At 42.2% G+C, this 16,968-nt stretch overlaps 1 protein-coding gene across 4 annotated transcripts in view; it reads right to left on the bottom strand.

Annotated features, from left to right (window-relative positions):
• Positions 1–16,968, bottom strand: part of NCOA3 (nuclear receptor coactivator 3) — a 449,566-nt gene that overhangs the window by 169,616 nt on the left and 262,982 nt on the right. For all 4 annotated transcript variants that reach the window (XM_085619414.1, XM_085619419.1, XM_085619415.1 and 1 more), the window contains one exon: positions 3,311–3,547. In XM_085619414.1, the coding sequence (XP_085475540.1) occupies positions 3,311–3,547 (237 nt within the window). The remainder of the gene's footprint in view (positions 1–3,310; positions 3,548–16,968) is intronic.

Genomic DNA, 16,968 nt, shown 5'->3' with positions numbered 1-16,968 from the left:
CTGGCTTAAGTCCGGTTAATCTGAATCAAGATGAGCTACGTGCACAGATACCATGACAATATCCATGAGCAGCAAGATCCGATGCATCAACTGCTGCACTTAACTGGTTCGACAACAGCCCATCTTTATTTCAAGATCTCTTGGAAGTCTTGACTGTCCCCTTTTAGGAGTTTCTCAGTAAATCTGTTTGTTTAACGAATCCCAGAGATGTGTTGCACCTTCCCAACAAAACTGGCAACCTTCGCTGTAGATGCTGATGTTCCACACATCTTTTTGCCAAGAGCATCTATTTGTTTGCTTTCCTGGTCTGGTGGCACGAAAGAAGGAGCAACAGTATGGGACTTTCTTACTGCTGCCACAATGAACAAATCTGCAGGAGGGTCTGATCTGAGGAACAGTGGATACTATTCAGGTGGATTATGTATTTTTTTTTTTTTTTTAGAAGTAGAGATTGGGCAGACTTCACTGATGCAGGCATCAGGAATAATTACATTTCAGGTTCTAGTAAGCCAGGAACCAGGGGAAGTAATGGTTGTGTATCTGTTCTCAGAGGATTTAAAGTATCAAAAATCAAAGAAGACGATGTAATAGCAGTAGAGATCAATATTTCATTTTGTAGCCCTTCTTAACGCCTCGATAAAGGTAAAGTAATCTAAAGGAAACATTCTTACAGAAGGTGCATCTCTCAGAGTAGGTGAGGAAACTGGGGCTGATGACCAAATAGTGGTAGACTGAGATGATCTTCAGTATCTAGATATGGATATTCTACTTTATTTTCTAGATCTGGATGTACATCTGATTCTGGATATCACTTTAGATCTGGAGTTGAGACGTACCTGCTCTGAGAACTCAGTGGAGACTTATGAGGTGATGCTGTAATCTGCAGGCTACTTATGGGGCCTGGTGGAGATGTAGGGAGCGCAGAGTGTCTGGAGAAAATTGGAAAGATGCTGACCGCCCTCCCTAGGAGGTGGTGTACCTGGAACATGGATTTCAGGGGTTACCTTTAATGGTGAATAAGTACAAGAGTACTCAGAGTACGAAGTATGTGGTCAGGTCTATCCTGTAAACTTTGAAGCCAACGTGGAGATATATTTAAAGTTGATGGGGATATGGCCCTAGATGTAGAGCGAGGCCTAGATGCAACTGTCGGTGTTGGTTATGAAGGACGTGTTCTTAGACGTTGAATGTTTTTCCCTCGACGCGACACTGGCTTTACGGCTGGGTTTGATGTTGATACCTGCTTCTTTGATGTCATTGGGTGGTGGACTGGCTTGTGCAGTGAGATTTTACCAAATTTCAACATTTAAGTTCAACACAGCTTCCCCAACTCAAAGTACAGCTAGAAGACTGAATGCATCAGTGTAGTGTAAACTTTATCATGCACTATAAGTAGATTCAGCACACACCAACATTCAGTTTGGGAACATCAATGGGGGTAGCAGCAGTTCTACACATCTACAGAATAGTTAGCAGATGCTTCCTCACCATACAAACAGGTAGTGCATATACTGAAAGCAGAGCTTTCTTCCTTCCTAACCACAAGATAATTACAGCAAATATATATGCAGTTCATGCTCACCTTACACACATAATATAAACCACTTCGGGGTGTCCAGGATTGAACTTCAGTGTATTCTTACATTCATCGTACGGAGATCAAGGCAGAATGGGCTAATCCTAAAAGGACAGTGCAGGGCGAGCATTGTGAAAAACAGGTTATGTGTGTGAATACTTAAGACCCAAAGTACCTATTCACTCTAAGGTCTATAAAGTGGGTAGTGCTCATGGGGTAATAGCAACACCATTAGCAGTGCTTGTAAAAGCAAAATGGAGTTATAAAACAGACAAATACAAGGTTATTAGGCACAGGGGCAGCTTGCACAGAGGAGAAAAGGAGGTAGGACCTACTCAGTCAGACATCTGCAGTTGCTAATAGCTACTTCAGCCGCCATCTCAACTCGATTAGATCCCAAGACAACACTGCTATTCTAATAACCACGTTTGCCTGCTCCTGAAATAAGAAATAAATAGGAACAGCACCCTGCAACTCTTGAATCGGCAATTGGGAAACGCATTCCAAAAATGGCAAAGCAGCAGCTCCCGAAGACGTAGGGGCCCGTGCTCTCCATGCCACTGGAGTCAAGCTATCCGGGCTGATGAGGGCTGAAAAACCCCAAACCGGTCCTAGGATGCTCGTTTCCAGTCCAGGGAGGACCTGGCCTGGCAGTTCGAGCTGGACCGTTCCCATTGGGCGCAGGGTCAAGACTGATTTGCATATGGCTAGGACCAAACTGGAATGGCATGGTGAGCAAAAAAACTATGGATTTAGGCAGAGATCTCTGTACTGGGGTGAATGTATGACATTGTTCTGCATTCTGTCCATCAATTGTTCTTTTTGCAAAGAGGACCAAAGCACCACTGCTGCACCACCATGCAACTGCAGTTGGCACAACTCAAGTGGTAACAACGTTATGTGATGGATGCAGCCATTTCCAATTGAATAATTAATTTCTTCAACGACGCAATCCAACAATTCTCCTTAGGAACATTAAAGTGGCAATTAACCAAACGCAAAATTAATTTTGACCTTGTAAGGTAGTGGAAAGCACATAAGGGATATATTCATTTTATGAACTGTCAAAAATAGGCTCATCAAAAATATTAAGGTGGTTTTAAAAGTTTTAAAGAAACACAATGGATTAGTTCATCTTAGTTTTGATGGACCTATTGATGGTGCTATGCCCATGGAACCAGTTTTAAGTATGCTTCCTGAGTGGATAGGCCAATGTAAATGGTGAGAGCAGTAGTATGTTAAATAACTATAGATTAAAGTGTCGCTACAGTCTTAGCTTGATAACAATTCCACTTTACTTAAAGTAAACTGAAATGACCATCAACCTTATGTCTGAAATATTACAGTGCTGCTGGGAGAATGATTTTGTAATAGAAACTCAAATCCAAAAAAGAGGTGTGCACAATGATTGTGACAACTGCATAAGTGACATTGGGAGACAAGTGCAACTGACTTATGTTGAGATCAAACATACTACACCATGCAGGAATGGTAATGCTCAATAATAGAGGAACACATAGAAATACACTAGAACAGACAATATTCTTAGCGCAGGGAAAAATTTGAAGGTTAAAAAAAAATTTTTTTATTGTACATGTGCTCATGTATGCAAGAAACATGTCAAATCACATTTGTTAATCTGGTGTTTTATTTTAATTACTAACAGTGTGTCCATTAAACACATTTTACTTCAATTAAACTGACCGTGACAGGAAAAGGTAGGACGGAACATACTCATCTGAATCATCTGTTGCGTGATGGGTCTTGAGCCTGGCATACTGTTTGATCTTGCTGGATGGCCTGCCATGGCACCACCAAGCGTAGGCCTGGGCATGGACGAATTATAGTCTGGTCCAGGTCTCCCGCCAGCCACAGGATTAGATTGTTCCATACGATTCACTTTTGGATTCTGAACGCCCCATTCACCTGTTGGATGCTGGTTCATACTCATACTTCTGTTTGGGGCACATGCTACCAAATGAAAAGAGAAAGCCATTCTAAACATGCTTTCACAAGTATTTGATGCAGGAATTGTTTACAGTTAATAGGAAGATATTACTTGGTAACAGGTGGAAAATCAAAGGCGAACACTGACAGGTTAATGAGATTTGAACAAATGCCACTGGAAAGGCTACTGACCTTTGGAGCACGGATACTCCCCCGAATACGATTGATGCATGAGAATGCGAATTTCAGGGAAGTTTTATTGTCACCCTAATCATTCTGTAATCACCACCTCCCTGCCTCCACTAGCAATAATAATTTCCATGTGTCCTCTAGGCAGCAACACAGTGATTAAAACAAAAACAGAACAGAGAAAAAGACGTGAGAACCATGGAGAGCTGAAAATAAAGATGAGAGCAACAGAGAGAGACAGAGAGGGAGAAGAGTGAGTGAGAAGAGTGAGTGAGAGTGAGAAGAGTGAGTGAGAGTGAGAAGAGTGAGTGAGAGTGAGAAGAGTGAGTGAGAGTGAGAAGAGTGAGTGAGAGTGAGAAGAGTGGGAAGAGTGAGAAGAGTGGGAAGAGTGAGAAGAGTGGGAAGAGTGGGAAGAGTGGGAAGAGTGGGAAGAGTGGGAAGAGTGGGAAGAGTGGGAAGAGTGGGAAGAGTGGGAAGAGTGGGAAGAGTGGGAAGAGTGGGAAGAGTGGGAAGAGTGGGAAGAGTGGGAAGAGTGGGAAGAGTGGGAAGAGTGGGAAGAGTGGGAAGAGTGGGAAGAGTGGGAAGAGTGGGAAGAGTGGGAAGAGTGGGAAGAGTGGGAAGAGTGGGAAGAGTGGGAAGAGTGGGAAGAGTGGGAAGAGTGGGAAGAGTGGGAAGAGTGGGAAGAGAGTGAGAGACAGAAGAAAGGCCAAAAAGAGAGAGCAAGAATGGGGAAGCATCGCCTGATCTTGCTGTTTTCAGCCCTGGTGGGGAATATTGGATGCCACGCTACCACGTCGGCCAGAATACAGCTCTGAAAGTCACTAATGGAATGATTGAGGTTATTCTTGCCATAAGACCTGTATGTTACTTAAACGGATTAACTGGGAAATGAAGATTAAATACTTTGATCACCCAACAGACCAAGACAACGGATAAAACAAATTGCCTGACTATAGAAGGAGAACTGCACAACGCAAAGAAAATCCAACCAAGGATTAAAACAGAGTGTCTTGTTTTTGATAAAACAATAAACTGCCAGATTATAGAAGGAGACACTGCACAACACAAAAAAAATCCAACCAAGGATAACAGTGTTTTGTTTTTGCCCTAAAGAAGTCTGCGAGGAAGAAACGCGTTGGCTACGGTTTTAATCTGTCTGAAAAAAGAAGTCTCCATTAAAGAACTTAAAAAACAAATCCTGTTGAAATTGCCATTTCTGTTTCGATATTGGATTTGTGATTGAATGTTTTAAATATACTAAGGATCACTTCCATAAAACCTTTGTCAATCAACTTGCTAATCTAAATTAAGTGTGCTGGACCACTGTTTTGCCCTGGTGGGACTACCTGACCCAGGGCTCACTGGACTGTTGCCCAGCTGCTGGTTATTGGGAGAGGCGGACCTTTCAACAGGAGCCATGGTAAGAAGGTTTGCTTAATTCTATGTCTTAGAAGCGCTACTTCAGTGAAACGTTAACTTCAGACATGGGAAAACGGAAGCTAGCATCTAACCATGCAGGCAAGGGAAAAAACTCTAATACCCCAATAACAAACTAGCTGAAAAACGCAATGGGGCTAATAATAAAATAGTTAACACTGAGGAACGTCTAGCTGCTACGAAGACCGCATTAAAGGCAGCCATAAAAGATATCAGAACGGATATAGTAGCCATAGAGATTGGAATGAACACTGATAATTCCCATGGGGATAGTATGTTGACTCGGCAACATACACAAAAAGCTCCATGTGTCTTGAGCTCTCCATCAGAGATATCAGTCTTATCAAATACTGACCTGATATCCCCCCCTTCTAAAAAGAGTAAACGGAACAAAGCAATAGCAACTGAACTCACTATGCAGACAAAATAGAAAAAACTGGAAAAAAAAAAAATCATCTGGGGTAGGGGATATTCCAATACTAAATTATTCACAAAATTTGGAAACCCTATTTAAAAAAACTCCATGGAAAAATTGACACCATCGAAAGGAGACGGCTGGCTTAAATAACAAGCATTTACAATGCAATGGTCTCGGCAATATTATAGGTAGAGCTGTTGGTATTGCTCATTTTTTTTGTATCCCTAAATAAATGGGATTGTCATTTCTATTGGCATTAGCTTTTTTTTTTGCATATGTGATACCTATTGCATTAGCAGAGAGAGAGTGAGGTAGTGAGATAGAGAGAGAGAGAGAGAGAGAGAGGTATTTAAATAGAGAGTGAGGTAGTGAGAGAGAGTGAGGTAGTGAGAGAGAGTGAGGTAGTGAGAGTGAGGTAGTGAGGGAGAGGGATGTTGTGAGGTAGTGCTATATAAGCATAGAGTGATGTTGTGATGTAGTGAGCTAGAGAGAGGTAGTGAAAGAGAGTGAAAGTGAGATAGAAAGAGTGAGGTAGTGAGATAGAGTGAGTGAGGTAGTGAGTGAGAGAGAAGTTGTGAGGTTGTGAGCTAGAGAGTGAGGTAGTGATGTTTTGAGAGAGAGAAGTTGTGAGGTAGTGAGATAGAGTGGAGTAGTGAGGTAGAGAGAGTTATGTAGTGAGAAAGAGTGATGTAGTGAAACAGTGATGTAGTGAGGGAGAGGGATGTTGTGAGGTAGTGAGACGTAAGCAGAGTGGTGTTGTGATGTAGTGAGATAGAGAGAGGTAGTGAAAGAGACAGTGAAAGTGAGTTAGTGAGATGTTGCAGAGTTCTGATCCCTTGATGAGGAGCACACACGCTGCTGAACTTGGCTCCGCTGGGAGTATAACTTTTGCTTGTTTTCGTGTGCAGTGTTTGTGCAAGGTAAGTTTGCACATTCACGCTGGAGCAGTTTAAGGCAGCAGGCATGAACCTTGGATACTTTGTGTTTCTGACACTTTAAGCTTCACATTTCGAGCCAGGTGGAGAGGATTGTTCAAATTTAGAAGGACACCTAAAATTTTTAAAATGTACAGACCTGCAAGAGCTGGTATCCATTTGCAAGAGAGGAGAAAAGTCGAGCAATGGCCTACGATTGGATTTTCGCTAAAAACTGAAGTATCATAAACGAAAATAATAAAAAGTAAACGAAATGTGGTCAGCAGAGAGGAGCTGGAATGGCATACGTCAGTATGATAGCTGAGCTCTTGAATACCATTGATTTAGGTTTTAGAGCAATATGAATCGAAAATACAAGCCTGATAAATGACAACGATTCTGAAAGTTTAAATGTCCGCACTCCAATTAAACTGAAGGGCAATCTTGAAAAAGAAGATATCGGTGTAAGTTATTTTTAAAACTACATTGATTTACTCGCTCGAAACGGACACGCTGCCAACATAACGTGGATGGCACACTGGGTTAAGTTCGCTGCTAAAACACGTGTTTCTTTGGGTCACAAGTTCCAGCCACATCAAGGACCACCCATCCGTCTTAGTTTGGTAAAGGGGAGAACAAATGCATTGGGTAATAGCACTCCATTATTTACAGCGCTCAAACGGTAATAAAGTAGTATGGAGCGCTATATGAAAAACAAGTTAACATTAGATATAGCTTAAGATAGGTTGCCATAAAAAAGGGAGTACCTTGTTTATATAAATAATGTTTTTTTTGTTTGGTTTGTTTATCAGACACTGCGTGTGGACTAAGGGGACGCAGTTACGTAGATATTTTATAATGCACACCAATAAGCGGTTTTATCTTGAATGTGTCATGTTTGGCATTAAATTAATGTAAATTATTTCAGAGCATTTCGCGTGAGTTTACAAAATAATCACAGTACAACGTAAATAATCACGGCAGTGGGAGTTTTAAGGCATATACCACATACAAGCAATAACAGAAACTTTAAAATACTCCTCCCTGGCACCGCTGTCTGTACTTGAATAATACTTAAAAACATATCGGTGTAACCCGCAGGGGGGTTTAATTGCAGGCGAGTGTTTAACCCTTAAACTACAGCTCTAACAAATGCCGAAAATGTACGAAAATCAGAAAGGAAGCTTACAAAAAACTAGGAAAATAATGTATTTAAATGTTGTTTAAGAGATGTTGCGCCTTGGAGTGCATGTGCGCTATCGAACAATCCCGGAGTATGTGAAACAAATGTACACGGTACCGAGGAAACGTTTAGCTTCTGATTTCGGTTTTGAAGCACCCAAGTTTCTGGGTGTCTAATTACCAACCCCAGCTCCCCACTTTCTGACTGGGCAACACACAGGTCTGCGCACGAGCTCTGTTCTGGACTTCGAACCTCTGGGAACTGCAGGTTAGACACTCTCTTCTCTTCCCCCCCCCCCCCACGTTCTCTTTACAGCTCGACTGGTTAATGCACCAACCTAGTGGGCGCCCTCGCCGAGGGTGTGGGCTTTAACCTGTATGTGACACACAGCTCCGACAGCAGTTGTATTGTCACACTGAGCTATGTTAATGTGATTGGCCCAATACAGATGCATAGTATACTCACATTGCGACCGCAGGTTGTGCATTATCCAGTTAATCTATTTCACCAAAAATACAACCTTTAACATGTAGGTCTCACAAAGATCCCGATAGACATATCAACGCACCAGAGTGATCCCTGTAGATATATCAAGCCCAAGTTATCCAAATCGGATCTGACCCTGCGAGCTCCCGTTAGACCGAGAGCCCTGCAGGCTGTGCATTAACCCGCCCACACTTCTAAATTGCCGAGAAGGGGGTCGTTTACCGTGGAGGTTACACTGGCAGTAGCCGGTGCATTAACCCACCGAGTATCAACCAAGAGCTGTTGTGCCTGGCAAGGAGTGAAGGAGTTAATGGATTTCCTGGCAGGGCACCGGTGAAACCGAGAGTGGCCGAGACCGGGTCTGTCAGGAGACAGCGCCGCTCCGAGACAGCCTCCCGCTCAGATGGCCGTGAATGTTTAATGCCCGGCCGTGGAGGGGGCAGGTTTACTGCAAGTTCACCTTTTAACCCTGTGGATTCCGATCCCGGTGCCGCCGGGGTCAGGTCTGCCGAACAGGAGACTTCTGAGACTCTCCTGCCCTCACGGTCCCAGACGCCCGGCCCGCGTCACGAAGCCGCTCACTCTAGTCGCTGTCTACGAAGGTTCCGACTAGAAGCAGCACTTCGAACCGCAGTTGTATCCACCCGTGAGAACCGCGACACCTGTGCCGTCAGAGGCTTGTTCACATAAACGAAAAGACACTTTTTAATTCAGTAACGTGAAAGTAGAAAATGAAGTTACATTGCTTCACATTTACAGGTAGCCCGCAACACCTCATATGCTAAATTTCAATTAATTACACAGGCAAATTAAGAGCAGGTCAGAGATGCGGGAGCGCGCATTCATCACAGTGTCTTGCAACGTTTGTCAACAAGGCAGAGCAAAAGGCAAGCACACCACCGCCTTTCTCCGAGGCAGAGCAGAAATGCCTCGGAGAAACGCAGCGTCCCTTTCGGATTCGGGGGCGTGTTTTGCTGTTATCTCCTCCAGCCATTGGCTGGAGGAGATAATTAGCCTTTCTGCAAAAAACACGCCCCCGATCCGAAAAGGACGGGGCATGATCGGAGTGACGGGACCTCTTCTCTAATGGCTGGCCAGCATTGAAGAGGCCAGCCAATGGAGAACAGGGGAGAAGAGGGGCGGGTTCAAGCCCCTCTTCTCCAAGTCATTAAATCTCGGATCGAGACTGCGCAAGCGCAGCCTTCGAGCCGAGACCTAAAAATGGTCAAAAGGGACGTTGCTCAGATTGCAAAAATGATTTCAGATCTATCTCTTAGATAAAACTTTAAGTGCAAACCATCATAAGGACCTAGATAGCAGGATTGCTAAGGGACATCACCCACATGTGGTGACCAATACCACACAATCGGATCTAGTGACCCCTTATCAAGCGAAAGAGAATATGGCCACACAATCTAGGTCTTCTGATCCTCCCGCTATTGATGCGGCTAGAACAACAACTAATAGTAATGGAAATAAGTGTGCTACAATTTTTAGGTCAACAGGGAATCAAGAGTCTTTACATTTACTACCTCAGGCAACACCTTATATAATTGTCCAGAGAAATGTCCCGAACCTGAGAGAAGGCCACAGAGTCAAGGGGGGACATGAAGAACAAGGTTGTGTACTGGTTTACTAAGAATAGCAATTGTAGTACTAACCTTCCCTTTCAAAATACCATCATAAGAAGAGTAAATTGGGTTGATAACTCCATAAAGCGCTGCCAAGGGGACTGTGATATTGTAACTTTTTGTTGTCCAGAGATGGTGTAAGTACTAATCAGTTAATTTCCTTATAGACCTGCAATAACACCAAAACATCAAGGTGATTATTGCAGTCCAATTGGGGTATTTAAAAAAGCCTGGGTATGAACAATATTTCCATGCTAGCAACGAGCCCGCTCCTGTAGATAAGAACATTACTCTACCATTGACAAATAGATTTTTATCTCTTACAAGATGTAGTGAACTTGATTCTCTACAAGAGGATATAGATTAAATGACTCATTAATCAAGGCATCCAAAGTAAAGGCAAGCCCACCAGCTATTAATCCAACCCAAATAAGTCCATCATATGCAAATCTGATTGTTACTACATGGAACCTAGCTGGAATAAGAAATAAGATGAAAGATGAAGAGTGGCTCGAATCCATTAAATATTGTACTATAAAAAAAAAAACTCATACAAGAAACCTGGTATACGGATATTTTTCATATTGATGGCTTTTTAACAGTTGATACCCCAGCAACACCTTCCAGAAATGGAAGGGCTAAATTAGGATATGCCACACTGGTCTCAGTTACGTCCCTGCTTATTTTTAAAAAAAGTGTACATCAATTTGCAGTTTTTTCCATTTTTGTGGTTGTAAGGTACCGGAAACCAGTGTACATTAAAAATGTTAAGACACACCAGGGGTGACTGCCTAATCATTTGGGCTGGTGATTTTAATTGTAGGAAATGTGATATATTGGAAGGAGAACATTGCGGCTATAGGGATGAATATGGTGAAACTTATCCCCCATTTCCCCCATAACTTATATGGAGACACAGTTAATGACGTAATGTACAAATAAAACCTTGAACTCCTAAAGCAGTAAAGTGCAGAAGAACAAACGACTGTACCAACTTACCAAGGTGATAGATACTCCTTGACCACTGATCATATTCTGATCTCAGGAAATGGCTGAGGACATACTGAAAAATTTGAAGTAATAGGAAGAGTGGATGATGGTCTCTTAAGTGACTTTGACACTTGGAGTTACCGCCAAGCACCAGGAGAGGGTGTGTTTAGCTACCGACATTGAAATGCAGGGAGAGAATGGTATTAGTATTAAATTGTCAGGTGTTAATCCTTAATTTCTCGGTAAAATTCTAAATGATAAACAAGAGGATATCTGTATGAAGAGAGATTACACAGATTTACATATTATGGCATATTGTAATATTACCTCCGCAATTTCAGGAGATTTAAAAATTAAAAACAAAAGGACTACACCAAAGACCCAGATGGTTTGACCAACAATGTTCCAAAGTAAATCTGGCCTTAAAAAAGGCCTTAAAGGCCAAGCCTAGAGACGGCGAAAGAATAACAATATTAAGGAAATCCTACAAACAGACTTTAAATAAAAGGAGAGCTAACATATTGGAACTAGCTTGGGGAAAATTTAGTACAAGCGGCAGACACGCGGGATTTAACCATTTTGGAAAACAGTAAATCATCCCTTTTTAGGTCTCGCCTACGCAGTACACATGCACTGCATAGGAGACCTTTAGCCGCCGTGCAGCTCTTTCAAATCACATATTCGTGCTTGTGGCAGCATCCGCCTTGCCGGAGGGCCCAGGGGTGCGCCCAGGGGTGCGCCACGAGTATGAAAAAGAGCACAAGGCGCGCACGGATGCACGCACCACTCCCGGGCGATCACTTTTGCAGCTGCAAAAGCAGCCAATGCTTGTTAGTGCAAGAGGCATGGTCTATGCGACAAGAAGTGCAGTAGCCTTGGTTCGGGCAATTGTGCCTTGATATTACAAGAACGAGGCCTAGGATAATAGGACAAGCAGCTATTTAGTCAATGTGTAAAAGACCACTCTGTTACTCTGCATTATTCTGCTGTACATACTCAAACGCTCAGCACACTGATCCGGTTTTATGCAAATCAGTTTCAGGCATTTTTGAACCGAAGAGGCTTTTCCCTGTAGTAAGTTACTCCTTTCCAATCCTTGTTGCTTGACGGAGTTGCTTCAGTTTATTACACACACAGTTTCGACACCAGATATAGTTGTATAAACACAGCTGTACTGTTTTACCTGTCCTTCGCTGTCTTGCTTGTGACCCTCTTGATATACTGCTTATGGCTGTGCTGGTAGACTCGACGTCTTCATAAAGCGTCCAGCTTGCCTTCATGAGGCTAAAGACAGTTTGTGCCGGATTTATGTAATTTACGTAATGGTGACAGCTTTTTCTTTCTTGCAAAGCCGACAGCTTGTCTCTCCTCTCACCACTCGCCCGCAAACATGGGAGACCCCGTAAAGGTTAATTCCAAACGCCCCTATTTTCTGACAGGGGTACATTATGGATACACGTTCGTGTCATCAGGCAAGAAATAAGATTCCCCTAGTCGATACACTGTACAAGGGGCAGAGCCTAGAACACAATAACAGTACAGGTCATACATCTCACAGCCCATGCCTCAACAAACAAAATTAAAAAGGTTTTATCTAAAATAAAACCAGAGGCTACCAGCCCTGCTTTTATCAATCCCGTATTCGCTGTACTGAAAACCTTTACAACCACAGTGTCCAGAAGTTACACAAAGTAAACAGAGTTCCATGCGTGCCAAACTTTTGAAATGGCAAAACCATGCCCACAGACAACTTGACTGCAACCCTTGTTTAAAGGTGCGCATGTGTCGACGCTCTGATTGGCTCAATGGTAATCACGACAAAATGTCCACAGTGACGTCCTCAGTGAAGGTCTCCTGAAATAAGTTCAAGGAAACTTTTCCTTCTTTTCAACAAGGCACATACAGGGCATGCTGTCTTGCCGAAGTACCGTACAGGTCATTCAATGAAATCATGTCAACTGTGACACGTACATGAGGAAGGTAAACAAATAATAGTGAGGGCATCAACTAATCTCAAACCCATATATTCGCGCGTCTTAGAACGGGAAACAGGAAAGAACAGAAACAAGCGTTTGCAATGCAATCAGTCTCGCATTTACGCTCGTTTAAGCTATTGGCATTTTAAATGAGTGCCTTTTATGTTTTAAAAACCAAAACATAAATAAAAGGCATTGTCATTTACAATGCCAATAGCTCAAGTTTGCGTAATTGCGAGACCGATTGCATTGCAAATGCTTGTTTAAAGATCAGGCCGCATTAAGATCGAGACTTTGGCACAGCCTTCAGAATGGCTAATATATTTTGGACAGATTTTTTATCCAAATAACAATGAATTATTACCTTTTGAAAATAGTAACTTAATAACTATAGATTTCCCAAACTTGATTCCGATTACTCTAGATGAGATAACAGCTGCTCTAGATAAATGTGCAAATGAGAAGGAGCCCGGTTCCGATGGGTGCCTATTGATATTTCGAAGGCAGACAATGATTTTTGGGCCCCAATCTTATTAAGAGTCTGCAATGCTGCAGCCGGAGGCCTACTGCCTGCATCTTGGATGGAAAGTGTTATTGTTCCAATCTTTAAGAAAGGAGATAGAGGTGATGCAAAATGCTATTGTCCAATATCCCTAATCAAAATTGATGGGTAAAATTATTTTGGAAAGTTTAGAAATTTGGGCAAATAATCTAGTCCTTATAGAATCCCAATATGGGTTCAGAAGCGCTATAGGGTCTATTGAGCAGTGTGTCAATCTCCACATAATAACTGGTAAAAAAAAAACTCTCCAAAAAGGGCCATCTACATTTATCCTTTGTGGATTTAACAAGTGCTTTTGATTTAGTCAATCATGTAAAACTATGGCAGACTTGGCTGGGATGGGTGCCCCCACAAAATTTATTATTTACTTATCACAAATATAATAATTATCAACTAAAAAAGTCCGTTATAGACCCAATGGCTAATGCACTCCCCCCGTTTTAGAGTAACGCGCGGGTTAAGTCAAGGTTGAGTCCTTTCTCCGGTTTGGTTTTCCCTCGATATCAACGACGTTGACAAATGCCTGTAAGAGTTAAACGCTGATGCTCCTAAAGTTGCTAACCGTGTTACTACGGTCCTTCTGTAAGAGGTGAAGCGGTTTTGTTATCTAGAACCGCAAATGGGCTTCAGTGTCCGATTGAAAATTTTCCTAATTTTAGGGGGTGAAAAGGATCAAATAACTTAATTTAAAAAATCGTTCACGATGATTGGTGGAAAAGGGAAACCAAAAAACAGAAGACATGTTGAGGGCGTGCCAATAGCAGGAACACATTCTTTTTCGTATCTGTGTCTACTTTACACATCTGAGCAACACTAGGGAACCCATATTGATCTATGCAAATCAAAATTCATACCATCAACAGAAGCCATTTTTAGATTCTCACAAATATAAAAACAGAAAAATCGGGAATACGCCAATCAGGGAAATGTTAACTTTGTACAGGAGTAAGTGCCTCACAGGAACCAGTTATGGTGCTGTACTATGGGGAATGGCTAACCACTCTGCACTCCAGACTCAGGATAACATTTTTAATGAGGCTGTTAGCAGTTCCTAACAACTCCTTCATAAATTGTAAAAAGGACTAGCAGTTCCTTACTTTAATGGCTATATTAGTATAGCAGCTCTCACTGTTTGTATGGGATTTGGAGTAAGAATGGAACCAAATTTACTCAGGAAATAATAATCCCATAGTTGCTATACATTGATAAAATGTTAAATGAATGTGTTGAGAATGTTGATTTTACTGACCCCATGAATGCCCTATGCTGTAGTAAAAATGACTTTAAAACAGGGCTCATAGGAGCAAGAGAATCGTTAAGATAAACGGAGGCAAGCTCTAAGCAGACGATTAAGACATATTGTGAAGGGCCAATTGCAATAGGTATACAACAATATTTACTGCAGGTAACAAACCTACAACATAGGTTTTATCTTACAAGGTTGAGAATGGGCACCCTTCACTACCTACATTTCCTGCCATGGGCAAATGGAACTGGAATCTTCCAAATTGCCCTTGTGACGGAAAGTCACATCAGTCAACACTACATTTTATTCTCTTTTGTAATTTTTATAGCTATATTAAGAAGAGTATCTTATGACCTTTAATTCTAAATAGAAATTTGTAGTTTAATAAATCTGCTTTTAATTTTATTTGTAACTTACAAAATGAGAAAGTATGTAACGCAGTAGTCATTTTTATACAACTAGCAATTAGGAGAACAAATTCACACCTTGAGGCCCTATTCTATGAAGGAACATAGGATTTATTGTAGATTGGTGTCCCTTACAATAAATATTACTTTTTGAATTCATGAGAAATTATTAAATACAGTTTCTATATTCACATTTGCACACTCCTATAGTAATTTCTATGGTCTATTAGTGAAATTCCTACAAGATATCTGCCTGTAAATCAACCTATGTACTTTATAATTGATTTATTATGGTGACACATCTTTAGAATGTTTTTAAAAGTATACCATGATGTATGTGTTTTAATGGTATTGGCTATTTTAACTATTATTTTTAGAATGCTTTTATGGTTGACCTTTTTAAAGCTAAATGGAATTGAATTGAGAGAAGAAGAAATAGAAAAACAGAATAAGAGCCAAAAAGAGTAAGAGAAAGAACAAAGAAAGCCTGAGAAAGAAAAGAAAGAAGGTGACAGACCCATACATAGACAGAGTGACCGTCAAGAGTGCCTTTGACAGACAACCAAGGAGACAGCCAGAAAGAAAATCAGAGAGATAAAGTCAGAAAGAAAGCTAGAAAGAGGTACAAAGGAAGCGAGGGGAGGGGGGAGAGCGGTAGTAACACATGGGAGAAAGCCAGAGCGGGGCAGACATGTGCAAAAGCTAGACAGAGACAAGAACCAGAGAGAAAGGGCAAAACCTCCAGAGTGCAATAGGTGGACATGGTCTGAGGCACAGATCAATGGTTGCAAGAGATATTTGTGCAAGGTTACAGATGCGGAGAACAAAGAGCTAGGGAGCTATAGGAACAGAGGCCTCTATTCCAAACGCTTGGACACTTTACAGGGCAATACTAAGAACTAAATTACTTCAGTATATCCCTGTAAGTCAAATGAGATCACAAGTTATATTCCATGAGAGAGGAATAACCTGCCAGTCCCAAAATTACCTCATCCTTTAAGAGTGTTGTAGGAAGCTGGCTGTCTCTATATAGTGTACCAAAACTAGGTACACTGTGCCGAAAGTCCAGGCGACACATACTGGTTTACAGAGGTACAAGTAATAATTCTAAATTATCTCTCTGTGGGCAAGCTGTTTAGGCCTATCAGGGGGTAGGGCTAAGAATTTGAGGTACTCTGAGGCAAATGAGAGACTCCAGAATAAATCTGTAGCCAATTTAGAATTACACATTTGTATATACATTTCAACAACAAGAACTTCCTAATCAAGTAAGTACTTTGAGTTGTTGATTTTAAGGGTAAGTAAAATGTTTACTTTAATGCGTTTGTGCATGGCAATGCTTTCCTATGGGAAAAAGGCATATACTGCATACAGTTACTTGCAATAGGTTTCTGGGGGTCCCCTTCAGGATTTAAGTTGGTAGGAGGCTAGGGTCGAAAATACCACCAGCAGTTAGTCTTTACCTGCTTTGGAACGTCTGGGTGCAGAGGTGCTGGTCGGGTTGGTAGAAAGAGGCTGCAGTGGGGGACTTGGATACAAGTCCAGAAGCTCCCAAGGGTGGGGGGGTTGTAGGGGACCTGGGCTGGAGCACTCAGGTGCAGAGTGGCTAGGCCAGCTGGGTTGGCGCATTATGTGTGGTCACTGTTGGCCTCGCCGGCAGAGGGGACAAAAATAGGGCAGGTGGGCTATTCCCGAAGTGGGTCTCTGCAGTGGTGGCGTCCCTTGACGGCTGCTCGGTCTTGGAGTCTGGTTTGGACTCAAACAGGCTTTGGTTGCTGCAAGGGGTTCGGTACCCTGGTTACTGGTGCTGTGAGGTTCTGGTTGGTTCTAGCATCTTCTCACTTGGTGGGGAGACAGATCAGACCTTCTGGAGCACGGAGACCTCTTCCTGGGCATTGCTGCTTCGGTGGAACCTGTGGGGGGGGGGGGGGGGTGCAAAACAGTAGACCGGACTTTGCCTGTATGCTGCAATGGAGTAGCTCTTCTACTCCAAGTGAAATTGCTGG

Source organism: Triturus cristatus, chromosome 7, assembly GCF_964204655.1.
Source record: "Triturus cristatus chromosome 7, aTriCri1.1, whole genome shotgun sequence".
NCBI lineage: Eukaryota > Metazoa > Chordata > Amphibia > Caudata > Salamandridae > Triturus > Triturus cristatus.
The sequence above is the reverse complement of the archived record's forward strand: the minus strand, read 5'-3'. Positions and strand labels throughout refer to the sequence as shown.